Source organism: Engystomops pustulosus, chromosome 4, assembly GCF_040894005.1.
Source record: "Engystomops pustulosus chromosome 4, aEngPut4.maternal, whole genome shotgun sequence".
Classification (NCBI taxonomy): Eukaryota; Metazoa; Chordata; class Amphibia; order Anura; family Leptodactylidae; genus Engystomops; species Engystomops pustulosus.
In genome coordinates this window covers 93,798,142-93,825,526 of record NC_092414.1, presented here as the reverse complement: position 1 = coordinate 93,825,526, position 27,385 = coordinate 93,798,142, and the positions used below count along the sequence as shown (strand labels likewise).

Here is a 27,385-nt window from a genome sequence, read left to right as displayed (position 1 = left end):
GTGCAATGATGTTTACTATGCAGAGGGGAGGGGTGAGCGGCGTTTATCCCTCCTCTCTAGCATACGTTTTGGCTACGTTCATTTGAATGTAGCCTAATTATTGGTATCAAACTCCAAATTCTGGTATAAGTGCATTAGCTCTTTAGAGAAATATATGAGAAAATACCTGACAAACGCCTACAACTTTCTATTTTTTGCAAAAAAAAAGAAATTGTAGTAATAAAGCTAATGGGAAAACTTGTTACTTTTAAATTTGCATTGTATTACATCAGAAATCAAAATAATGAATTGAAAAACACACTTGGTATAACTGCAGATAAGTTACCTGCAGTCAGACAACAATATGGCTGCACTGCAATGTACACATGCACATGGGATACATCTGCTCTATTTTCATCTTCCCCCATTGGCTTGAACCAAAGTGAATACGTTTATGGCCAGCTTTACACTAAAGACTCGTAGTGATTTATGTTGCTAGGTTTGTGTTATCGTTGTTAAAGGTGTATTTTATTTTATTCTTCCAGCACATGTATTGGCTCACAACACTCGAAGCAGAAAAAAGGGGACAGATCATGGAGAACTACAAAGTGCCATAGAATCCATCAAGAAAACTCAAGAAGAAATAAACAGGTGATTTATCCCTTTGTACTTTGCATGCTGGAAGTTTTTTTCAACTACATAGCCATTGGTTCACATTGTTTTGTGCGGGGGACATAAATGTGGACCTCTGAAGATCCATAATACATGTTCTCCTAAGTTGTATTGTTTCTCTTACTCTTTTGTTCTGTTTTCTTAGGAACATCATTGCTCTTCGTAATCGTGTAACTACAAATGCCTCAAACACAGAAAGTAGTTTCCTTCAGCAAAGAGACTATTGTATTATTATCTTCCTGATTTTTCTTCAAATTGCCATTAACTATCTGTTCAAGTGAAAGAAAGTGACTCTCATAGAAGTATGTGGAGTCTGGAACTGTTGGATTGGGACCACTTCTTGCCTCACTGGCATCTTTCAGTGCTTTTTATCATTGCCATGATGGAGGTCAGATGATTTGGACTCTTGTGTGCAATATTCTTCTTAAATGGCGCCCCCTAACTCTGGAGTTTTGTACAGCTCATCACTTTCTGTCCACATCACCAGTAGAACGAGTATGAAAGTGCCCACAACATTGTATTTAGCCTTCTCTTTGTATTCACAATAGTTTGTGTTGAACGCATCACACTGTTGGGCAATGGTCAATGTTACAGATGTCCTTGAACGCACTTTGTAAATATCTTGGAATTGCTGGTTTTCTTCTCCAGGTTATTCAGTGGAAACTGAACAAAAATACATTATATTCTTATGTGAAATATCGGCACAGGAAACAAACATCTTGTTAATTCAGGTACATTTCTATCACTTTGATTAAAATATCCATAACCGGATCCTTTCTAGGAGTTAGCAGCATAGGGTATAATTGACAGAACCCTAAACCTAGAGAACATTAAAAGAGGACTACCCTACCTACAACAGCATAGCACCAGTAAGTTTCCCCCAAAGAGAAGCAAGAAGGCTTAAAGGGGTATTCTGGTCACATCAAGTTCTACAGTATTGGGATAACCTGCTGATCAATGTAGGTCCCAGCAGTGGGACCCCCAAGGACGACGAGAACGGGGTCTGTTGTGCCCTCAAATAAGGTACTGGGTGACTTTTGTCAGCACCATAGAGATGCATAGAGCTGCAGGCACATGTGCGAGTAGATATGAGAGTACAAATCTTGTTCTTGTGATCCCACATCGAGACGTTTTTCTCCAGTCCTGTAGATTGAAGGGTAAATTGATGTTACTTGAATACCCATCTAAGGGTATATGGGTGATATTCTAGCAGACAATACTGGAGGCTGCAGCAGGACAATGTGCAGCTTTCTTGCATTAAGGAGTCTACCATCTACAATACAGTTCCACCTTTTGATTTTCATTGGTTATCTAGCCAGCAGTGTCCTCCATTTACTGATATGAAATTTCCTATCATAGGATTTATTATTATTATTATTATTTGCTGTTTATGAAAAGTCGGGCAGTGAATGATTGTTGTTCTAGTTCGTTGTTACATAGGCAAACCTAGTTCATCACCATGTGTTTACCACATGTTCATGTAAAGTCTTTTCCCGGAGGAACCCCTTCAAATAATAAATGAAATATTAAGATACTAGTGTTCTTTAAGCTTCACATACAATGAAATTAATAATGTATGTGATGTCATTGTGCTGAATTGGTTTCCTGCTGCTCATATGTTTTTAAATCACAGAAAACCCCTTAAAATACTCAGACACCAAACTAAATGTCTCTGTAGATTCTGAGCTGTTCACAGGAGAGCTAGCAGTCACTAGTGAAGGTACAGACAGTATATAACGTTACTGTCTACCTGAATGCACAGCACGTAATGACTTCCATATACTTGAGAATAACCCATTACCTGTATAATCACCCATTACCAGGTAGCTGGAAGTGCCACTTTTCCTGGCAAACTCTTGTAGAAAAAGTGCAGTTTGTACCAGCAACTTATTCCCCCCCCCCCCCCCCCCCAAAAAAAAAAAAAAAAAAAAAAGCATCATGAAATCCAATGTGCCAAAGCCTTCTTTCCTGACATCTGCTGCCAGGGGAGAGACTTCATACACATGAGATGGTCTGCCCAAAAATGGCTCGGCTTATGCCATAAACAGATGTAAATAATAATAACAGGTTGCTGAGAGTTTAACATGAAAATAGAGATCTCAGTAAATCCTGCTATATTAGAAAGGTGTTCATGTCTCAATCTGGTGACTACATAGCCAATGCTCGCAAGACGTGGAGCTTTACGGGTTGTCTTTAGATAAAGTATCTATTTGTCTCTCCAAGAAGTTGGAAATCTGCACCCATATTGTTAAAGTAATGAAGGACCAATATAGCTTGAGCTCATGTAACATAAGATGACTATCAGTACTTGTCCCATTAGTTCCTTTGTTTTCCGGCAGTCATACCCCTGGTGTCCAATAGAATGCACTCGTTTTTTCGTGGTGCAGTAATTTTACATTTGCCTCAATGTTTTGGTTTTGCCTAGAATAATGATTTCTATGTACTCACTATCTGACTGCAGGAACTTTCGAGTAGAGAAATTCCAATGTAATTTAAGGTGCAACAGGTGATAGAATAATACACACTTTTCTGAATGGGTTTTCAGCTTGTTCCCTTTACACATAATTATTCTTGGAAATGCTGGCATTTTCTCCTGTGTCTATGGTTTCAGTTATTTGTATTTATGTTAGAACTTATGCATTTCAAGCTGAATTATTTTTTTAAGACTTTTTTTCTTTTTATAAAGATGATTGTTTCATGTGCATTTTACGCCCTGGTCAGTAAAGCACTATCCTGCCGATACCGTGTAACCAAGAACAGGAGACGCCATAATCGTTACTTCAGCATTGATGTCATAGCTTTTTACATTGTACAAGCCAGAAAAGTGAAATACTGTGGCTGCAAATCAAACCCACAGTAAAATAAGCATCTATACGCACTTTTATACATCTGTGTTTTTACTGTCCCTAGAACTGTTTTATGGAAAAGCATATAGTGGTATATTTATGGTTCTAACAAAGCTGCTTTAATGCATCTACTCGCCTGTTTCCTCTATTCTATCACTGGCAGCCCAGTGCCACCGGCTAAGGCCACGTTCACACACTGTGTTTTGATTTACATTTAGAAATACAAAACGGGAAAGAATGTGTCCCAATCAGATGAAACCTAAACGTTTGCAATTGGCAATGAACAACAAAAGGTTTTGCCAGAACACAATGTGAAACGCGTGTTGCTCTTTCCTGGTCGGAAACACATCTGCAATGGGGGCAAGCTGCCCGCTGTGTTTAAGTTGTGTATCTAAAAGCAGCATGTGAACATGACCTGAAAAAGCAGCTAGGCGCTGTTGATCTCAGTCAGTTCTATTGACTTTAAATCCTTTTACATAAAGTTGCATTAAAGGGAACCTGTCACCAGGAGACCCATTTTTAGCACTCCCCCAGTCCCCACAGAGTATAGTACATACACAGCCAAAGCGTTTTGTATAAAACATATCTGTTTTTCTGTAAAACCTATGTTATATAGTACCTTTCAATGCCATGTGCTGTTTGACTAGGCACTCATCCCCTGGGAGTGGCTATAGAGGAGCAGCCCCCCGTCCCCCTTGGGAAATCGCTCCTCCATGTGTCCTTTTCAAATAAATTAAAACGATGATGGGAGTTATTCATATATTTGAATACTTCTATTTGGACACATGGAGGAGCGGTTTCCAAAAGGGGGGGGGGGGGACAGCTTCTCTATAGCCACTACCAGGGGACGAGATCATGGTATTGTAAGGTACTATATAACATATCAGTTTTTTCTGTAAACACCATTTGGCAGTGTATGTACTATGCTCTCTGGGGTCTGTGGGAGTGCTAAAAATGGGTCTTCTGGTGACAGGTGCCTTTTAAAGAAGCAATACCTATCAGCATTTTTGGACAGAATGCTGAAGTATTTCGTGCAGTTTTTTTTTTTAGCCAAAACCTGAAGTTAATTCTATAGAAGTGAGAATTTTAACCTTTTTTTGATTCCTTTTTTGACAGCTTTAGATATTTGCCAAAATGAACTAGAAGGGTTAAATGACGACAGCTCTTCCTGCCAAAGCAATTGGAACATTCCATACTATACAGTAGATGAAGCTTCCACACAAAGAATTGTAGATTTACTGTATGTCTGAACTTGCGTCACACCAAAATTTCTTTATACTAGAGTATGATTGTGTATTTGGCATGGAGTATCTCCATATACTGTAGATTGTAACATTTTAACTGTAGTAATATTAGTGTTTTGTATGTACATTAATAATCCTTATATGAAGAATGAAATACAACATTGTATCTTCCAGTTAATCTTCTCTTACTCCTCAGATCACCAATGTAATAACCAATCCCTACTTGCACCCCATGATTCCCTGTAAGGCGAGGTGTCATGACATCCAGGCCTTAAGGCTAAGAAGTGGTGTACAGTGATGTGTTTTATAGCTATATCTGCTTCATCCATGTACAGGGGAACTGTTCATCACACTCCACAATGACTTTTATGTGATTTGTATAGTGGTTTATTAATATAGCAAACAGTTTTAGCAATATAAATATAGTACATATCATCATCGCCTGTAACACTCCGGAGTTCCTCTCGACGAAGCAGATTCTGTTACAGATGACCCAGAATGGTCATATTTTTTAAGAATGGCAGTATTGTGTATATACGTAGAAGGCAGCCCCACACATTACATGTATATACAGTACAGTGAAACTTCCCAGATGACCACCCCAAATTCCATTGAAAAATGCTCTTTGAGTGGGAGGCCTACACCAAGACGGTAGAAGTGAAAATATGTCTGGATTAGGGGCTGGTCATTTAGAGAGGGTTGACTTGTATATCCTAATATGTCATGTTTTTAGAAGGCAATAGTTTGAGTCCAGTGTAACAAAGTATGTTATAAGGTACAGTCAGATTTCATACGATTGCACATACTTGTACCCTGGAACTAAGCTGATAAGTTGTATGGACACAGCTTCTGCTTGACTTTCATGAAGTCCTCCTATCACATTACTGTGTACATCCTCCAGCACTAAATGGAGCACAAATGCCTTGCAGTTTTGCCAGTGGGAAAGCAAAGCCCGTTTGTCTCCTTAGTGCAGTATATTCTATGATGGAGATTAGGATACAGTGGTGGTTAGCATTTTTCGGTAGATCATGTATTTCATGTCCTACATGTGCACTTTTTGGATGAGAGTGAAAGCCAGTGAGCTGTCTGAATATTGATAACTGTGCCTTTTTGATAAATGAGTTTGTAGAAGTGTTTGGGGGTCGGTGCCATATTCGTACGATCACAGGTTTGAAGCCCATGCTCTTATTTTTCTAAGAGGATTTGCAATACTTGGTCAGATATTTATCTCCTTCACTCTTGAAGGGTAAGCTGTGCGTACTTTCCAGTTAATCAGCTTTCTTCTGACTTGGACTCCCTTCCACAGGATACTGGGAGGATTGGAGGGTCAGAGGATGGGGGGGGGGTCTGTGATGTATCCGAAGTTGTTGCATTTATGTCCACATATTGGGTGTATATACAGTGAAGTCATTACAATTTGTGACATATTCCTAATAGCCATAGCAACAAGCAGTGACCTCTTACACAAAAGTGTGACTTCATGATGATGTGTAAAAGTTATTCTTGTTTTTTTTTATGCATCTTGACGCTTTTAAGTACAAGAAATCCAGTCAACTATCAATTGTGTATCCTGGGGTATTCCTGTACTGGGACCTCTTGTAAGCTGGACTTGTCTACTTTTCTGCACGCCTGTTGTTTTACCATCATTGCTTGTTTTGTACTGTTACATTTTTAAACAACCAATAGACTGTTATATAAACTACATTGAGTAAAGACCAGTGTTATGTACTGATGAAGAGCCAGAACCCATGACATAATGAATGTGAGAAGACCAATAGAAAACAAGACAATTATTTATATATCTCTCAAGGGTTTATTTGATGATCTTTCTGTGTTGAACCTGTATCCCAGCCGCATTAGACCTTGTGCATAATACCATTCCAGCCAAAATGGAGGCGTTTCTCATGGCAGCCCTCCCATCTTTCAGGGTAGAAAATGAAAAATCCCATATTTTGTCTGCAGTGGTGGTTATATAAGAGGTCTAATGTATAAGGAGGTGTCCAAGATCTTGGAAAAAGAATGACAAATGTTCCATCTTGCAGCATGTTAACTGTTCATGTGTGTTTAACACCTTGTCCAATGGCTTTTTGAACATTAAAACACTACCACTGGTCAGTAGTTTTGTAATTCCAGTTAGAATTAAAATGTGATGATAACACATTGAGTCCTGTTTGTTTTGTGTGTACTGATATGTTAGATGCAGTATTGTATTGAGCTAATCCTAGAAGTAATAAATACCTATAAGCTCTAGACCTCATCATAGCCAAATCCAGCTGGTAAAGCAGTCTTTGATTGCTTTGCTTGTGTCCAGGGGACACACAAACACGCTCTGTTCCCCCTACTGCTCAGAGGATTATGGATGTGACTGCAAAGAGGCACCCTGCTCACACTTACCGTTACACTTCCGCATAATTACTGTAGCCATCAGGATGCCTACTCCAGGAGCAGCACAGGTACATCCAGAAACGCACGAACCTAGGTATGGAACACGTTGACCCAGACCCTGCTTGTAGAAGAACACAGGCTAGGAGACACACACAGGGTAACACAGCTTAGCGGTAACTCACCGGTACTGCCACAAGGAGCAAAATTATTAATATGCTAAGGCACAAGAATTATAGGCTCAGAAAAGGATGGAATAAACAAGACATACATAAACATAAATAAAACTGGATAAAATAAAGAAAAAACAGAGCTCTTACTATTTAGATTGGCAAAAAACCCCCCGGAGGAGAACGCTTGAAATCCTGGAGAGCTCTGCAAAGTATCTTGAGTCTGACATTTGAGTGCATGCTGGTATACTCTTCTAAATGTCTCCCTAATCCTGCCTCTTTTATTACCAAGGTTTGAGCTTGCAGGGCATATTTACTATGGATGTCATATCTTCTTCCAGGAGTCTTATAAGGAGAAGATATGCACAGCGTGAATTTACCAATGTAGACATACCGAACACCATGATGAAACGCTGATCCAATTGTCTAATACCTATTTTATTGGCTTCCTGACTTCAAAGTGCTGGAGGACACTGGTCATAAATTCATAGAGTAGTTGAAATCTGTGAATTATGGCTTTGAAATATAGTTTTTACATGGTCATAAACTGCCATTTCTAATACATGACATAGGGGAGAGACAGAGCTATGTCTATTAGCATATGCTATATACGGGGCAGAGGAGGACATTTGGTTGTGGATTAGGATATGGCCTTCCAAGACAGCCTATCAACACTTACCCGGGGGCATGGGGGCATCATCGCTAATAGCACAATGCCCTGTCTGTCTACCTATATTATTATAAACCCTCGTAAATCAATTTCTGTTAAATCAACTGAATTTCAAGAGGCTCAAAAAATGTGGATGGTTTAACCCATTAGGACCTATGATAAATGATGTCTCCAACATCCAAATGCTTTCTAGGGAAATATCTCTCTCATCTTATTGGCCTCCCCCACATGCGATTGTAAGGATCCAGTAGATTTTATGGCAAACTGAGACCTTGCAATAGTCTCTGGCTATTCTTCTGTAGGAAAACATCTTAGATGATGTGTATAATACACTGCAATATAAAAGTATCATACTGTATTATACAAGCATTCAAAAAAGTCCCATAATAGGACAAAACAATGTTATACAATATATATAAAACAATATCTTGGGCTTCATGAAACATGAACACTGCAAAGTTTCTAATGTTAAAAAACAATGACAGTATTGCATTCTCCAATTTCTCTCCAGAAAGAGCTAGTAACATTTAGGCAACTCCCACAGTAAACCAAAACCATAAGTGGAACAAACACAGAGAAAAGGTATTCTGATAAGGGTGATGTCACACAAAGCAATTTTGGGCCGTTTTTAGTTAGTGCGTTTTCAGATAGTAAAAAAACGCATCCGTTTTTTAAAAAACGCATGCGGTTTATGAAAACACATGCATTTTTGTCTGGTTTTCTGAACTTGCGCAATTAAAAATGGACAAAAAACGCATTTGTTTTCAAAACGAATGCATCTTTATGGATAATTGTACACCTTTTGTAATTAAAGCGTTTAATTTTGGTCCGTCTGCTCTGCGAACTCATCACCTTGTAAAGTGCGGTTAGTTGTGTGACTGCTAGAGTGCTGAGTGTGCATGTCTAGTGGTGTAACAAGGTAACTGCTTGAGAGGCAAGAGTGGATGTAGAGTGACATACTTATTGGTTCCAGTGTAAATACAATAAGTGGTGGCAGCAGATAATATCTGGAGTGCTGGAGCTGTATGAGGTGTGATTTATGCTCCATTTGTGTCCTGAGTGAAAGGTGAGCACAAGTTTGAGTTGGCTAAATTAACCTGTACAGTGCACCCCAAGTCACGTGACAAGGCAGCGGCATCCGCGCCGCTCAATTGCTGATATATGGTGATTATTATTAAGGATACAGTAATAACTGCACTGCCCCTTCATCTGACAAAATCCAGCAAGACATGGGATACAACAGGAAGTCCTGAGTCCTGCTACTTGGGGTCAAGTAATCCATGGCTCCTGCAGAATATCAAAATAATTTACAATGGTAAGGTCTCATGCACAGGAACAGGACATGGAGGGACACAGGTATAGCATACGGCCTGCTAGAGAAGAGTAGTGCTATGTACCCCTCCTGGGCCATACGTACGAAAAAATATAGAGCATGCTGTGTCTTTTTTCCGGGTGCAGCACAATACGGTGACACGCCTGTGCACAATGCACTCATATGGCGTATGTAAGCTAGTTGTACTTCATATGGCTAACATTTGCCTGCCATATCGTGTGCAAGGGGCCTTAGTATGATACTGTGATTAGGGCCTTATATTGGGTAAGCCACAGTGTCTGAAGCCTTGAGCAGATACCAATAGACTTGGAAGGGCCACAGCGGAGCAACAACAAAGCAGCAGGAGGTGTGAGAAGGCATTTCACGCAGCCCTCCATGTGCTAGTCAAAGGTACCCTGACTGCCATTTCCTTGTCTTGAGGCATTTCCACTGAAGTTGGAATGGATTGAAATTTGATTCTCCCCTTTGATTTTAAGTATCATTTCAAACCTTCCAGACCTTCATGGTATATTACCGTAATTTTGATTTTCATTTATCACTTTCATGTTTTAGTCTCAACACATGTAATAAAGAAATGTAACTGGAATATTTAATTCCTTTGGTGTTTTAATGCTCAAAAGGAATTACATTTCCCAAAATATCAACATAATCACCAGTCCCTCTAATAAAAAATAAATTACCACTTAAACAGCTTTGTACACAAAAGTATAAAAAAGGGGTCAGAATAAGGCAATACAAATTTTTCCCTGGAAGTATTCTAAAGGGAGTAAAACACCGGGATTATATAAATTGGATGCTCCAAGAATAAAGGGGATATATCATTTGAACTGCTAAGTAAAACTGCAATAATAAACCCTGTAAGATACCATATATACTTGAATATGAGCTGACCGGAGTATAAGCCAAGACCCCTAATTTTAACGCAAAAAAAAACTGGAAAAACCTATTGACTCGAGTATAAGCCAAGGGTGGGAAATGCATTGGTCACAGCCCCCTTCCGCTTAGTATACAGCCCCGCCTGTAGTATACAGCCTGCCTGCCCCCAATATAATGCCTGTAGGAAAAAAAAAAAAAAGTGTACTCGCCTTCTGATGCCCCCCCGACATGTCCTCTTCTATACACCACAGCTGTGATGTCCCAGCGCGGTCCATCACAGGCAGTGACATCAGCCCCCCACTGACCTCATAGTGTGTGCCGATGCCAGTGTGCACATTAGAATGGCAGCGAGTGGCGGGGGAGGGGGGGGCGTCGAAAGGCAAGTACACTTTTTGTTTTGGTTTTTCTTGACTCGAGTTTAAGCCTAGTTAGGGTTTTTCAGCCCTTTTTTTGTGCTGAAAAACTCAGCTTATACTCGAGTATATAGGGTAATAGCACCATTTTTTTATTATTATTGGTAATTCAATGGAACTTGCCCTGCAGAAAACAAGCCTCATATGGCTTTGTGAACGGAAGTGAAAAAATGAACCCTTGAAAACCCAGTTCTCCCAAAACTTTTAAATGTTTCTGAGTTATAGTGGGAGCAGGGAACATCCTAGAAATTCAACATTCTGATTCAAAGGTCATATATTCCTGTAGGTGGTGCTATACACACATCCTCTATCTTACATATAGTTCCATAGGGTGAATAAGAGAATTGGATACATCAAACTCAATATTACACATATGTGCACAAGTGCACAAAATAATTAGTACCCCCTTGTTTAATAAAAGAAAAATCTATACCTCCAGTAACCTCTTATATACACCTCACCTGTCTATACCTCCAGTAACCTCTTATACACACCTCACCTGTCTATACCTCCAGTAACCTCTTATACACACCTCAGCTGTCTATACCTCCAGTAACCTCTTATACACACCTCACCTGTCTATACGTCCAGTAACCTCTTATACACACCTCACCTGTCTATACCTCCAGTAACCTCTTATACACACCTCACCTGTCTATACCTCCAGTAACCCTTTATACACACACACACACCACCTGTCTATACCTCCGGTAACCTCTTATACACACCTCAGCTGTCTATACCTCCAGTAACCTCTTATACACACACCTCACCTGTCTATACCTCCAGTAACCCCTTATACACACCTCAGCTATCTATACCTCCAGTAACATCTTATACACACCTCAGCTGTCTATATCTCCAGTAACCCCTTATACACACACCTCACCTGTCTATACGTCCAGTAACCTCTTACACACACCTCAGCTGTCTATATCTCCAGTAACCCCTTATACACACCTCAGCTGTCTATACCTCCAGTAACCTCATATACACACCTCACCTGTCTATACCTCCAGTAACCTCTTATACACACCTCACCTGTCTATACCTCCAGTAACCTCTTATACACACCTCACCTGTCTATACCTCCAGTAACCTCTTATACACACCTCACCTGTCTATACCTCCAGTAACCTCTTATACACACCTCACCTGTCTATACCTCCAGTAACCTCTTATACACACCTCACCTGTCTATACCTCCAGTAACCTCTTATACACACCTCACCTGTCTATACCTCCAGTAAGCTCTTATACACACCTCACCTGTCTATACCTCCAGTAAGCTCTTATACACACCTCACCTGTCTATACCTCCAGTAACCTCTTATACACACCTCACCTGTCTATACCTCCAGTAACCTCTTATACACACCTCACCTGTCTATACCTCCGGTAACCTCTTATACACACCTCAGCTGTCTATACCTCCAGTAACCTCTTATACACACACCTCACCTGTCTATACCTCCAGTAACCCCTTATACACACCTCAGCTATCTATACCTCCAGTAACATCTTATACACACCTCAGCTGTCTATATCTCCAGTAACCCCTTATACACACACCTCACCTGTCTATACGTCCAGTAACCTCTTACACACACCTCAGCTGTCTATATCTCCAGTAACCCCTTATACACACCTCAGCTGTCTATACCTCCAGTAACCTCTTATACACACCTCACCTGTCTATACCTCCAGTAACCTCTTATACACACCTCACCTGTCTATACCTCCAGTAACCTCTTATACACACCTCACCTGTCTATACCTCCAGTAACCTCTTATACACACCTCACCTGTCTATACCTCCAGTAACCCTTTATACACACACACACACCACCTGTCTATACCTCCGGTAACCTCTTATACACACCTCAGCTGTCTATACCTCCAGTAACCTCTTATACACACACCTCACCTGTCTATACCTCCAGTAACCCCTTATACACACCTCAGCTATCTATACCTCCAGTAACATCTTATACACACCTCAGCTGTCTATATCTCCAGTAACCCCTTATACACACACCTCACCTGTCTATACGTCCAGTAACCTCTTACACACACCTCAGCTGTCTATATCTCCAGTAACCCCTTATACACACCTCAGCTGTCTATACCTCCAGTAACCTCTTATACACACCTCACCTGTCTATACCTCCAGTAACCTCTTATACACACCTCACCTGTCTATACCTCCAGTAACCTCTTATACACACCTCACCTGTCTATACCTCCAGTAACCTCTTATACACACCTCACCTGTCTATACCTCCAGTAACCTCTTATACACACCTCACCTGTCTATACCTCCAGTAACCCTTTATACACACACACACCACCTGTCTATACCTCCAGTAACCTCTTATACACACCTCACCTGTCTATACCTCCAGTAAGCTCTTATACACACCTCACCTGTCTATACCTCCAGTAACCTCTTATACACACCTCACCTGTCTATACCTCCAGTAACCTCTTATACACACCTCACCTGTCTATACCTCCGGTAACCTCTTATACACACCTCAGCTGTCTATACCTCCAGTAACCTCTTATACACACACCTCACCTGTCTATACCTCCAGTAACCCCTTATACACACCTCAGCTATCTATACCTCCAGTAACATCTTATACACACCTCAGCTGTCTATATCTCCAGTAACCCCTTATACACACACCTCACCTGTCTATACGTCCAGTAACCTCTTACACACACCTCAGCTGTCTATATCTCCAGTAACCCCTTATACACACCTCAGCTGTCTATACCTCCAGTAACCTCTTATACACACCTCACCTGTCTATACCTCCAGTAACCTCTTATACACACCTCACCTGTCTATACCTCCAGTAACCTCTTATACACACCTCACCTGTCTATACCTCCAGTAACCTCTTATACACACCTCACCTGTCTATACCTCCAGTAACCCTTTATACACACACACACACCACCTGTCTATACCTCCGGTAACCTCTTATACACACCTAAGCTGTCTATACCTCCAGTAACCTCTTATACACACACCTCACCTGTCTATACCTCCAGTAACCCCTTATACACACCTCAGCTATCTATACCTCCAGTAACATCTTATACACACCTCAGCTGTCTATATCTCCAGTAACCCCTTATACACACACCTCACCTGTCTATACGTCCAGTAACCTCTTACACACACCTCAGCTGTCTATATCTCCAGTAACCCCTTATACACACCTCAGCTGTCTATACCTCCAGTAACCTCTTATACACACCTCACCTGTCTATACCTCCAGTAACCTCTTATACACACCTCACCTGTCTATACCTCCAGTAACCTCTTATATACACACACACACACCTCAGCTGTCTATACCTCCGGTAACCTCTTATACACACCTCACCTGTCTATACCTCCAGTAACCTCTTATACACACCTCACCTGTCTATACCTCTAGTAACCTCTTATACACACCTCACCTGTCTATACCTCCAGTAACCTCTTATACACACCTCACCTGTCTATACCTCCAGTAACCTCTTATACACACCTCACCTGTCTATACCTCCAGTAACATCTTATACACACCTCAGCTATCTATACGTCCAGTAAACTCTTATACACACCTCACCTGTCTATACCTCCAGTAACCTCTTATACACACCTCACCTGTCTATACCTCCAGTAACCCCTTATACACACCTCAGCTATCTATACCTCCAGTAACATCTTATACACACCTCAGCTGTCTATATCTCCAGTAACCCCTTATACACACACCTCACCTGTCTATACGTCCAGTAACCTCTTATACACACCTCACCTGTCTATACGTCCAGTAAACTCTTATACACACCTCACCTGTCTATACCTCTAGTAACCTCTTATACACACTTCACTGCACTATACCTCTAGTAACCTCTTATACACACCTCACCTGTCTATACCTCCAGTAACCTCTTATACACACCTCACCTGTCTATACCTCTAGTAACCTCTTATACACATGCAACATTCCTGCCAATGCAAGGCAGAGGAGTTGTTGCAAATAAGTCCCTTATATGCGTGTCCCCCTGGTAGTGAGTCTGATCAACTCCCCTGCAGGACACTACACATATAATTAGGTAATTGTGCCGCGGTAGATTCTGCCTGGATAGGCAAGGGTTAAAGCAATGTTATCTTATCAACCAATGATGTTCCACTGTAACTGGAGTATGATTGGAGGAGGAGACCACCTGACTAGGCAGTAACTAAATCCTTAGGCTACATTCACACTACCGTATGGAGGACGTATATACGGCCGATATACGTCCTCCATAGATGGCAACGGGCGCACGGCGCCCTGCCGTACCCGGGAAAAAGATAGGACATGTCCTATCTTTACCCGTAATACGGCGCCGTGCACCATGTATCTCTATGGAGAGGGGCGGGGGTGAGCTGAGCTGCGCTCACCTCCTCCTCTCCCCTTGCACTGCCGTTGCCCGCCCGTACCCTACTGTAGCGGGCAACGGCAGTGCACGGGGAGAGGAGGAGGAGGTGAGCTCAGCTCACCCCCGCCCCTCTCCATAGAGATACATGGCGCACCGCGGCGTATTACGGCAGTGTGAATGTAGCCTTTGTCAGGGGAGGAGCTAAGTCAGTCAGAGCTCAGAGAGAGTTCTAGGAACTTCAGAGAGAGCAGATCTCTTAGGCCCAGCTCTCACCACAGCAGAAGCTACTAGAACTCAGCTCATCAACCTGACAATGAGCGATACTGAACCACAAACAGGACAAAGCTGCAGCTTCCAGGATTGGATGCAGCTACATGTATCCTGCCCCTGCATCCAAGCTGCTAAGACAACTCCTGAGGTTCCTCTCCAAAATCACTCCAGTACTGCATTTGTACAGTTGTTACCATTGGTTGAATAAAGAACTGTAAATTACTTTTATGCACAACATTGCCTACATCTGGTCATCACCAAGGGCGCCCCATCTATCTACCAGGGACACATAATACAGACTATAAGGGCTGCCCCAGGGAGAACTAGTACCACAGCCTCTCCCTCTACCTCATTTCTTGCCAGAGACCAGCCAGGCTGTAGGACAGCCCTCCGGTCCCCATACCAAGCACCATGACACTAGCGTGCCCAGGCCACAACCGCCAGCCACTCCGGTATTCTGGGCCCCGGCTGTCTCCAGGCCCCAAAAAAAAAGGCTAGGCCCCGGTGTGGGATGCTGCACACACCTCACCTGTCTATACCTCCAGTAACCTCTTATACACACCTCACCTGTCTATACCTCCAGTAACCTCTTATACACACCTCACCTGTCTATACCTCCAGTAACCTCTTATACACACCTCACCTGTCTATACCTCCAGTAACCTCTTATACACACCTCACCTGTCTATACCTCCAGTAACCTCTTATACACACCTCACCTGTCTATACCTCCAGTAACCTCTTATACACACCTCACCTGTCGATACCTCCAGTAACCTCTTATACACACCTCACCTGTCTATACCTCCAGTAACCTCTTATACACACCTCACCTGTCTATACCTCCAGTAACCTCTTATACACACCTCACCTGTCTATACCTCCAGTGACCTCTTATACACACCTCACCTGTCTATACCTCCAGTGACCTCTTATACACACCTCACCTGTCTATACCTCCAGTGACCTCTTATACACACCTCACCTGTCTATACCTCCAGTAACCTCTTATACACACCTCACCTGTCTATACCTCCAGTACACTTCACATATTACACGCCAAGTATCAGACCTACTTCCCCAGTAACCTCTTCTATACATTGTTATATACAGCTCACATATATTACACCCCAGCTACCACACTCCTGTCTGAGGAACGGCCGGTCACGTGGTGCACCGGCGCGTGGCCATGACTGTCCTTTTATAGGAGGATTACCGCTTCCTCTATGGTCATGACGCAGTACTTCCTGTAGTGGTTGTCATGGTAACACGAGGAAGGTGAGACTGGGGGCTCGCGGTAGAATAGTTGGTACCGGTGACCCGGTATTCCCCGCAGTGTATATATACGCGGAGTTTATAAAACATAACTGTCTATGGATGTAGACATCTCTTGTGTGACGGGTGTGCATGACGTCACCAGAAGGGCGGGGCATACAGCGCTGTACACACAAGTGTATTTTATATTAGACTGTAAGTCTGGGGATCGGATGAGCAGGAATGCAGTATACTTACTAGACTGGAAAGAAAGGGACAAATTATTTTCTCGGGATTGTAGGTAGAGGGCAGGGAGGACTGTAACCTCTCTGCTGCCTGAGGTGCGCTATAGAGCGGCGCCCCCTACGATCCATCCACAAGTATTACATATATCGGGGCTGTTTCAGTAGCTTCTCCATGCTGTTTCTCACACTCATTCTGACATTGTTAGTTGTCTTTATAGCAGGTGATTGCACCCATGATGCTGACCCCCATCTTTCCGGTGGTGCAGCCTGAGACAAGGGACTCAACTCGCCTCATGCATGCGGCACCCCTAGTTGAGGGATGATGAAAATAGCCATTTTTCTATGGGCTTGTTAATTGATGGGAATGAGGTATGTCACAAGGCGTGAAGGATGAATTATTTTATACATGTTGCAGAAATCTAGCCAGGATTGTCTGCTTTTTTACGCGTATAATGCTGCACTTTTGCCAGCAGAATCGAAACAAAATGCAGATTATGTATTTGGCACTGAATTTTCAACAAAAAGTGTCATGTCCCTTAGGCTGGCTGCAAACCACCATGTGTAGTCTATGTTGTTTGCGGCCTTTGTGTTCTCTGTGTGTGTGAATAGGAATAGGATTGGCCTTATCATTTGTGGCTTCCACACAGGGCATATGCAGGTTGGGGAAGACTTTAGTTGTAGGGTGTGGTAATAAATGCAGTCAGACAGCTATGTTACTAAGCTGGTAGAAATACAATAGAAACACATGTTTTTGGTTTTTAGGTTATTCTATTCTGGTGACACCTATACCTCACACTGATCACCTGTTCCACCTCCTGCTGATAGGTGATTATTGTTAAAAGATTGGATTAGGGGCCACACCATTAACCCCTTCCCTCACCCCGATGTAATAATATGTTCGTGCAGGAATCTACTTCCCGCAACCCGACATAACATTATGTTGGGCTTCTGGCAATGGCTCCCAAGTATTAACCCCTTAATGACCGCCCTATCGGGAATCTACATCGGTCATTGAGGGTACTTATTCTGACGCGACGGCTTTCTACGGTGGCGCGTCAGAAGATTTCGGGACATCAGATATCGAAAGTGCCTGTGTGTGGCTGTGATATCACAGCCCAGACCCGGCAATAACACCCGGGATCGGTAAATCTCCGATCTCGGGTGTTTAACCCCTTACACGCCGTAGTTTTTGGCAACTCGTGTTGCAGAACAACTTGGCCTCGCTGCTAATACTCCATAGGTCCTGCACAACCACAGTGAAGCTGGTGTGCAGCATTCCAGCCTCATTGAGGTATAGCACAGGCGCGCCGACCTCCATAGATGGGTTTCATTTGCTCTATCGGACACATCTCTAGGTAATTATAAATGTCTATTTCTTTATTATAGTGGTTGTGGGCCATGGTGTTATAAAGAAATCCGGGACACTAAACCACAGGTCCATAAGGATCTTTTGAGAATGATTTTATTTTATTTTCACAAGATCTGTTGCAGTGTTGATCCTTCTTCTTCAGGACCTCTGCAATTCTCCCTGGCAGCTCTCAATCAGCTTATGGACCAAATCCTGACTGATAGCCATCCATTCTTGCACAATCAATGCTTGCATTTTGTCACAATTTGTTGGTTTTTGTTTGTCCACTCATCTCTTGATGATTGACCACAAGTTCTCAATGAGATTAAGATCTGGGCAGTTTCCACGCAATGGACCCAAAATCTCTGTTTTGTTGCCTGAGCCCTTTAGTTATCACCTTTGGTTTATGACAAGGTGCTCCATCATGCTGGAAAAGGCATTGTTATCACCAAACTGCTCTCGGACGGTTGGGAGAAGTTGCTCTTGGAGGACATTCTGGTACCATTCTTTATTCATGGATGTGTTTTTAGGCAAGACTGTGAGAGAGCCGATTCCCTTGGCTGAGAAGCAACCCCACACATGAATGGTTGCAGGATGTTTTACAGTTGGCATGAGACAAGACTGGTGGTATCGCTCACCTTGTCTTCTCCGAACAAGCTGTTTTCCAGATGTTCCAAACAATCGGAAAGGGGATTCATCAGAGAAAATGACTTTACCCCAGTCCTCAGCAGTCCACTCCCTGTACCTTTTGCAGAATATCAGTCTGTCCCTGATGTTTTTTCTGGAGAAAAGTGGCTTCTTTGCTGCCCTCCTTGACACCATGCCTTGCTCCAAGAGTCTCTGCCTCACAGTGCGTGCAGATGCACTCACACCTGCCTGCTGCCATTCCTGAGCAAGCTCTGCACTGCTGATAGCCGGATCCCGAAGCTGAAACACTTTTAAGAGACGGTCCTGGTGCCTGTTGGTCCTTCTTGGGGGCGCCCTGGACCCTTTTTGGCAACAATGGAACCTCTCTCCTTGAATTCCTTGATGATGCGATAGATTGTTGACTGTGGTGCAATCTTTCTAGCTGCAATACTCCTCCCTGTTAGGCCAGTTTTGTGCAGTGCAATGATGACTGCACGTGTTTCTTTAGAGATAACCATGGTTAACAGAAGAGAAGCAATGATGCCAAGCACCAGCCTCCTTTTAAAGTGTCCAGTGGTATGATTCTTACTTAATCATAACAGATTGATCTCCAGCCCTGTCCTCATCAACACCCACACCTGTGTTAATGGAGCAATCACTGAAGCTATGTTAGCTGCTCCTTTTAAGAACGGCCTGCAATGAAGTTGAAATGTGTTTTGGGGAAAAAAGTTCATTTTCTAGGCAAATATTGACTTTACAATTAATTGCTGTTAAGCTGATCACTCTTTATAACATTCTGGAGTATATGCAAATTGGCATTATAAAACCTGATGCTGTAGACATTGTAAAAATTAACATTTTGGCCATGACTGTATAGTAAACCACAGTAAAATAGTCATGCTTAACTTGAATATATTTTTCTTTCTTTTTTATTGTTGTAGGTAGCACAAATGCAAAGTCACACAGAGCATCTAAATTTTGGTAAAATCCTGCAAGTGGCAGAATCACTAGAGAATATTCTTCATGGCTGTTTTGGTCCTGAAGGAGGACAAGTTATGTTTATCAAATCTACAGGTGATCTTCTTATTACCAAAGATGGGAAAAGAATACTGGAGTGCCTTTTATTGGATCACCCTGTTGCAAGGTACTCTGGTATTTTCAGTATACTGAAGCGTTTAAAGAGAACCTGTCACCAATGATTTCCCCACAAACCTCACACAATACCTTTTAGATGTCTATATACATGCTCCACTGATGCCTCTATCTATGGGATTAGATCCACCATTCTTGTAAAAAAGACTTTTATTGCTCCCTGTGTTCCAGTCATGGAGACGGGCAGCTGCCCACCCTTCCTTTGCTAACCCAGCCCCCCTCATGAATGAGAGAGACATGTGATCTCTGAAGAGAATTCCTGAAAACAGTGAGAGGTTGATTACTCTTCATACAGCCAGGTCTCTCTCAACCCACACCTTTCTGAAGGAGTGTTTGATGATGTAGCAGAGCCGTGTCACACACCACCCCTGTCTCTCACTATCTCACACTAAATGAGAAGGCTTCTGGTTAGGTCCTGTCTCTATAACCTCCTCCAATTTGTTTCTAGCTTTGGCTCCTACAGAACACTGCACAAGTACCAATTAGACTTTTTTTTCCCATGTTCCTGTTTCTAGTTCACTTTCTGTCCTTCTTTCTCTTTGTTAGGTAGTCATCTGTGCATATAGAAAACACCCTACAAGCCCTGCCACTTTAAAGATGCTTCGACCCTCCTGTATAGCCATCACAATTATACCATCATCAAAGTTGCTCAGATTGCTTTCTCAGAGGGAGTGCCCATACATTCAGTTATTCAGATGTAGCTTTTTAAGCCAAAAGCAGGTGTGGATCATAATGCGTTGAGACAAATAATTAAAAGGTGCTACTTCTCCTCCTACTTTTACTCCATTCCAGGTTTGGCATCAAAAACTGCAAAGTCTAAGGCCCAGTTTACATCTCCATTAGGTCTTCAGTAATTTCCGTCAGTTACTTTGAGCTATATTCAGGAGTGGACAAACACACAGAACATGTGCAAGTCTTTACAGTGATTATATTGAGGTGAGATATAATGGAAACCTGAACCTGTTCTGTGTGTTCTACCAGGGTACGTTCACACGTTGCAGTTAAAACTGCATCGTAATCAGCTTTGAGGTGGTTTTAGGTGCAGTTTTGTCAATTGAACAGGTGAAAGACATGAACTGAATGAGTGAATTTGATTTTGATGGGGAAACCTTCTCCACAAATGTCATTTACTTGTTCAGTTCATGTCTTTCACCTGTTCAGTTGACCAAACTGCACCTAAAACCACCTCAAAGCTGATTGCGATTCAGTTTTAACTGCAACGTGTGAACGCACCCCCACTCCTGGTTTTGGACAGTTGAAGACCTAACAGAGAACTGTACCTTAGTGTTTGGTATATACTTTGCAATAGTTTAATATAATGACTGCTTATTTACATAGAGTAATTCAAATAATCCATTGTTTTCAAAAACCATTATTGCTGCCCAAAAAGTGAGGTTACCAGTGACAATACCATTTAGGGTGCGTTCACACGTTTAGAAACAGAATCAAAGAGCACAGGGATGGGTAACCAGCACCCGATCTCTTGCATTTAAACAGTACAAGATAACGTTTGCTGGGTACGGATCTCATGCATTTCCATAGAAACGCATATGCGATCAGACCATGGCATGACCCCGTGCGTTGTGATGCAGAGTCGAAGCAGTATATGTGACTGCACTCTAGTGCCCTTCCTTCCTAAATAAATGATGTACCGCTGAGGTTATTAATCAATACAATTTTGTTTTACCCTAGAATGATCGTGAACTCTGCCTCCAGGCATTACAGTATTACCGGGGATGGTGTGAAATCCTTTGTTCTTCTCCTCTGTGCTGTCCTCCGAGAGCTCCAGGCAACAGCTGATAAAAATGAAGGTCTGCTTTTATCTGGGAAGGCAACACTGAAGAACCAATATCAAAGGCAAGGTCATGCATCAAGAAGATTAAGCAGTTTGCTGTTGACCTTCCAAAGTAGAGTCCTGGATTGCCTTATGGCAGAGCACCTGAGTCCACATTTTCTTTCAGTTTTCTCAAATGCAGAAGGAAATCTGACTTTGTGCAGAGCATGTATACAGCAGACACTAGATACATTTTTCAGCTGCAGAGTTGGATGTAACATCCAGGGGTTCATGAGTCAACTAACTTGTGACTACCTCTATAGGTGTTTTCAACTTATGGGTGAAATTCCCAGTGTGGTCAGGATAGTGAGTAAATACTTCTCTGAACTGGTTACAGAAGTTCCAGGAGTTCCAGTGGATAATTCCAGGATATTACCCGGTTTAATACTTCATCGGACATTCTCTGTGTGCTGTCCAGCAGAGGGGGAAGTTAGAGCACTAGTTGTCACAGAGCAGATCAGTCAGTGTCTCTCACAAACCGATGTAGGATTTGTTGTCTCATCAGATGTTCAGCTCCTGCAGTCCCAACTATACCTAAGACAGAGAACTGAACACATTGTGAAACTTTTGCAACAGAAGGAAATCAAGATAATATTTTCAAGTGTCAAGCAACATGATATCTTACTTTACTACGCAAAACTATATGGAATATCTGTAGTAGATTGCATACCATCAGAGGAGATTGATCTTCTTTGCATGATCACTGGAGTATCCCCAATCTCTGTACCTCTTAGTGATAATTTTCTGACTCATTCATTTCTAGCAGCAAGTTGCAAACCCATCGTGTTTGGTTGCAAAAAGTATGTGCATCTAGCTTTAGAAAGTCCCCTGGTCTTCAAGCCACACAGCCTAGTGTTGTGTGGCCCTGTGAAAGGTTTGACTGAGCAACTTGTTTCCTCCTTTCATGGTGCTTTTATAATGCTCACACAGTTATTCCAACCATTTTATGCTGCTCAGAAAGAGCCATCAAATAATGTAGACTTTTGTTTACGAAAGCAAACTGAAGAACAAAGTGGATCTTCTGGCGGATTCCAGAATGACTCAGTTGGCTTTGGGAGCCATCTAGAAAATAATAATGACCAAGCTGTCCCTATGAACCTCACACTCTCAAAGGGAGAGGATCCTGCATGTGCTTCTGGAGAGTGCTCAGGAGTAGGGCCTCCCTCCTGCATATGTCAGGACACTGGCAGTATGTGCTTCAATGAGGCAGACAGAAAACGGCACCAAGAACTCTTTACAATCCATGGCAACTCTAGCAATAGTGTTGTGCTAACAAATAATGTATCATTTGCAAATATTGGTCTAGTATTTCCAGGGGCTGGAGCTTTTGAACTTTTACTTAAAGATGGTCTCCACATGTTTGCTAGGACATGTCAGGAAGCAGAACTGGCCTCTATATGTACAGTGTTTGGAAATGCTCTTTTATCTATTCCTGGGAAAATCTACAAAACAAAGTCAGGACAGTTCAGCTTCCCTCTATATTGTGTAGAAATTAACAAAAAACTGAAACATCTAGATTCGCTTTCAATAGCAGAGATGGGTCTTGAACCTGTGTCCTGTAAGTACCAGTTGCTAACTTCTGTGGTCCAATGCATTAGTCAACTTGTGACTATAAACATGGTTGTTGGTGTGAAAAATATCAAACCCACTTAGAGAAACTGATTAAGAAGTGTTTGTTATCCTTATTCATAATGGATGGATACATTCTAGCTGTGAGATATCTGCTATGTAGTAGAGTAAAATGAGGTTACCCACAGCAGTGTCCCCAAGAAAGTGTATGATCACTAGTGGTCAGTATGTAGGAAGCGAGCTACAAGCAGTTCCTATTCCTGCCCATGTTTGTAGTTCAGGCAGTCTTTTTCTCTTGTCAATGGCATGTGTGTGCATCTCACAAACCAACGAAACACAGGCTGCAAACAGACCATTGGTCCACTGATTGTGTCCATATATTGCACAGGAAAGGTTCTCTCCGAAGCCGAAACTCTTTGTAATTCTAGACGTGCTAATGAAAATAAAAACTAAGCTGTTTTTGTAGATGCGCTATTCCCCCTTGAGCATTTTTTCCATTTGCATGATCTTCAAGCTGCCTTCTTGTATGTTGGAATACTGGCAGCCGATAAAACTAGCTCTGCGGATTGAAGCTACTCTTCTAATTATTAACTTCACTATCTTCACTAAGGTGAGCAACCTAAGATACTAGCTGCATATTTGTAATCCTAAACCTGAATTTGTGCTGTTTTATGTTCCACATTTGGACGCTGTTCACACTGCGACTATGCCCTTTTAAGCTTCCTCCAGTCCTTATCCTCATTTTGTATTTTAGATTTATTTTGTACTCAAAGAGTATCTTACCAAAATTCCAAAAACACAAGTGTGGACATACACATGTGAAGATGATATTGGGGAAGTTCATGCAACATGAAGGATCAGCACCCATCAAATGACAGAAGTTACTCCTCATCTAATCCAAAATTGCTAGCCCGTTTGCAAAGAATTGGGAACTACACAATAGTGTGCAGTCTGTGGATACAAACCCGTATGTCGGCCCGGCCCCACAGACTGCACACCTTACAGAGGTAAAATATTATGCAAGGACTTCCTGTCTGCTAGCCGGATTGTTGCCGGTACTGCAGTTCGTTTGGCAGACAAAACGTTTTTGCAAGGACTTCTGCTAGGTTTGCAGTCACAGCACCCATTTGTTACTATTGGTTGCTTGGTGATGATGAAACAAAGAGATGAACATCATTGGTACAAGGAGAAGCAACTGTAAGTTTCTCTTATCGTTCTACTGCTAGAGCAGGGGCAAAGAAAATGAAGATACTTACCTTTGTGAATCAGTCCTTATGCAGTTCTAAATCTAGCACTTTTAGGTTACATGAACATGACCAAAGTCGGTTGTGAAAAAACTGATGTTTCCACTGAATGGTTTTCACAGATCTTTAAAAACTGTAGCCTATAAGTGATGTGTGCAAAAGGGTTCTGACTGGTACATTTTGGGACACTAAACCACTCAAAGTCCTTTTGGGATTTAGTGTCCCAAACTCTTTTCTGAATCTATTGTTCCAGACTCAGTGAAGCTGATGTATTACACCCAGCCAACATGCAGCTGCTCGGAGCATCACACAAGGGTCTCATCGGATCAGTCCCAGGATGGGTATAAATCACATTGATGCACACGACCATATGGGGGCTCGTAAAATGGGCACATAATTTTCCTAGAGTTTGACTGTCCTACCCCCCTCACATGCACTTCTCAAAGAGTAATAGGGAACCAGAATATTAAATTCTGCAGTACTGTAATACAGCCTAGGGGTAGCTAAACCAAACAATAAAGGGGATGTGTCATTTGGACCACAGAGTGAAAGCTATAAAATTAAATCCTGCAAGCAAACGGTGCATCTGTGTGTGTGTGTGTTTTGTTTTTTTTTTTTTGTTCATTCCACAACATACGGTTTTTTTATCTTCTCATTAAATTGAATGGACCGTTTCCAGGTTACGTACAAGATAACTTTGTAAATTTACTGAGGTTGTTTTTACAAAGTCTTTTTCTACAAGAATGCGGCCGTTCAATTACGTAAGAAAAACGGTGCCATATACTTTGATAACCAAGAAACATGTAAGTTTGGGCAATCTACCATCAGTAAATTTGATGGTAGATGTCCTTTCACTCAATACCTTCCATCCACTGTCATTTGATGGCAGCCATGTTGGTCCTAACTTTGTAATGATATCGCCCAAGTGTCCTTAGTTACCTGCATTCTTGGATAACTGCTTCTACCTGCAAGCCGCTCCTTGCCCTAAAAGTTACATAAGCCGCACTTAACAGAGACCAAACCTGTGCAAGTTAACTGCTGGCTCTTTTTACTTCGTATATTGTGGTTAAAGGACATCAACCATTAGTTTTACTGAGGGTAGACATGTCCTACTAAGAAGTTCCTGAGGAAATATGCTCCTGAGGACTTCTTTTATTATAACTCTATACACCTCAATATAAGCGGCAATATAAAGTTATAAAAATATACAGAGGCACAGCAGTGACATCACAACCAGAGCGGCAGCTGCTGCAGGTTCTGGCTGTGGTCAGTGTAACACTTAAGCTGCAGGCAGAGGCTGCACAGGGAGGATGCTGTGGTCGTGATATCCCTGTTTCATACAGACTGGGGAAGATGGGAGCACAGTGTTGGACAGGAGTAAGTACAACTGCTTTATTGTTTTTACAGCCTCCCCATTCCACTGGTAAAAAATGTACAAGCCTGGACAACCACTTTAATTATGAAACCATGTATGTATATATACACACACACCTACAAACTTGTATAAGTATATAAAAGACATCTACCACCAGGATGAAGGATTGTAAAGCAAGCACACTGACATACTGGTGTGCCCCTGTCTGACAGGATCTGCTATTTTTTAGGCCTCCTATGCCCTTGTTTAAAAAAAAAAAAAAAAAAGGCTTTCAAAATTATGCAAATGTGCATGAGGGGCTCCAGGCTCCATTAACCCCAAGAAGGGCATAAGAAGCTAAAAGAAGAGCAGATCCTGCCAGAGGGGGCACTCACCAGCAAGTCAGTGTGCTTGATTTACAATCCTTGATCATGGTGGTAGATAAGTACATGAAAACAGAACCAAACTCAGTGTTGTATTGAGTGCAGAATTGTGAGCTACACAATTACTAAGGGCTGTGTGCCAGTTTTCTGGTGGACTTTGCAAAGTCTGTTGCATGCCCTATGTTTAAGGTGCACCACAAAAAAGTTGGGTAACTGTTGGGGCTAGCGCAGGGAGTGCCAGATTCATTAAGAATGGGTGCTAGAAATCATGAATCTGGCGCACCCTGCACTATACAAAGACAAACTGCATTTAGTGTTGTTTGCACTACTCTTAGTAAATGTGCCCAGATGTGTAATACCCGCACTTACTGTAAATCCAGCATCTCACACATGTCGTCTTTGGTTGTAGAATTTCTCTTTAATCCTCTTCTATCTGGAGGATATGTTACCTTCTTCCAGGCAGAACTCAACTTTGAAGATTTAGAAACACAAGCTTAAAGGGGTATTCTCGTCTCGGCATTCACATTCAGATTCCTTAATCTGCCATATATAAACATTTCTTCAATTAGATGTTATTTAAAAAAATTTACCTGTGTGAAGACAATTTCTCATAAATGTAGTCATATGGTCCCTTAGAAACGAGACTGTGTCCTTGGATACGGCCACGTCTGCTGGAGAGATTGCACAAAGGAACACAATTTTTTTGTATATGAAATGTCCAGGACACCCTGCACACCACATTCCCCCCCTCTCCCATTACATCCATGTCAAACTGCACTCCACATTCTCCCCCCATCCATGGCAGTGTGCCATGGATGTAAATCCCTGGCACACTGCACCCCCACATTACATTCATATCACACTGCACCCCACATTACATCCATGGCACACTGCACCCCCACATTACATTCATGTCACACAGAATCCCACATTCCATCCATGTCACCCTGCACACCACATTCTCCCTCCCTACATTACATCCATGTCAAACTGTACCCCACAATACCCTCCTACATTACACCATGTCACACTGCACCCCACATTACGTCCATTTTACCCTGCATCTCACATTACATCCATGGCACACTGAAC

The 27,385-nt window shown here is 42.2% G+C and overlaps 2 protein-coding genes and 1 long non-coding RNA gene across 16 annotated transcripts in view; 2 read left to right on the top strand and 1 right to left on the bottom strand.

Annotated features, from left to right (window-relative positions):
• The window catches only part of OSBPL8 (oxysterol binding protein like 8), a 153,438-nt gene extending 150,885 nt beyond the window's left edge, over nt 1–2,553 (top strand). For all 11 annotated transcript variants that reach the window (XM_072146772.1, XM_072146767.1, XM_072146764.1 and 8 more), the window contains 2 exons: nt 525–630; nt 797–2,553. In XM_072146772.1, coding sequence (XP_072002873.1) covers nt 525–630; nt 797–932 — 242 coding nt within the window. In that variant the 3' untranslated portion in view covers nt 933–2,553. The remainder of the gene's footprint in view (nt 1–524; nt 631–796) is intronic.
• A 13,917-nt stretch (nt 2,554–16,470) lies between these two features.
• Nucleotides 16,471–25,133, top strand: BBS10 (Bardet-Biedl syndrome 10). Of its 4 annotated transcripts, none has more exons than XM_072146760.1 (3): nt 16,471–16,561; nt 19,699–19,901; nt 21,602–25,133. In XM_072146760.1, exons 2-3 carry the CDS (start codon nt 19,708–19,710, stop codon nt 23,394–23,396), a joined length of 1,989 nt encoding a protein of 662 aa, XP_072002861.1. In that variant the 5' UTR covers nt 16,471–16,561; nt 19,699–19,707; the 3' UTR covers nt 23,397–25,133. The 4 variants fall into 4 exon arrangements, with proteins under 4 accessions (XP_072002861.1, XP_072002864.1, XP_072002860.1 ...); XM_072146763.1 differs by lacking the exon at nt 16,471–16,561 and adding an exon at nt 16,573–16,753; XM_072146759.1 differs by lacking the exon at nt 16,471–16,561 and adding an exon at nt 16,768–17,151.
• Nucleotides 21,951–26,827, bottom strand: LOC140126846 (uncharacterized). Its single transcript, XR_011854910.1, has 2 exons — nt 26,663–26,827; nt 21,951–22,290 (listed from the first exon to the last, which is right to left on the bottom strand). It is a non-coding gene; the product is annotated as an uncharacterized lncRNA (long non-coding RNA).
• Nucleotides 26,828–27,385: the final 558 nt, after the last annotated feature.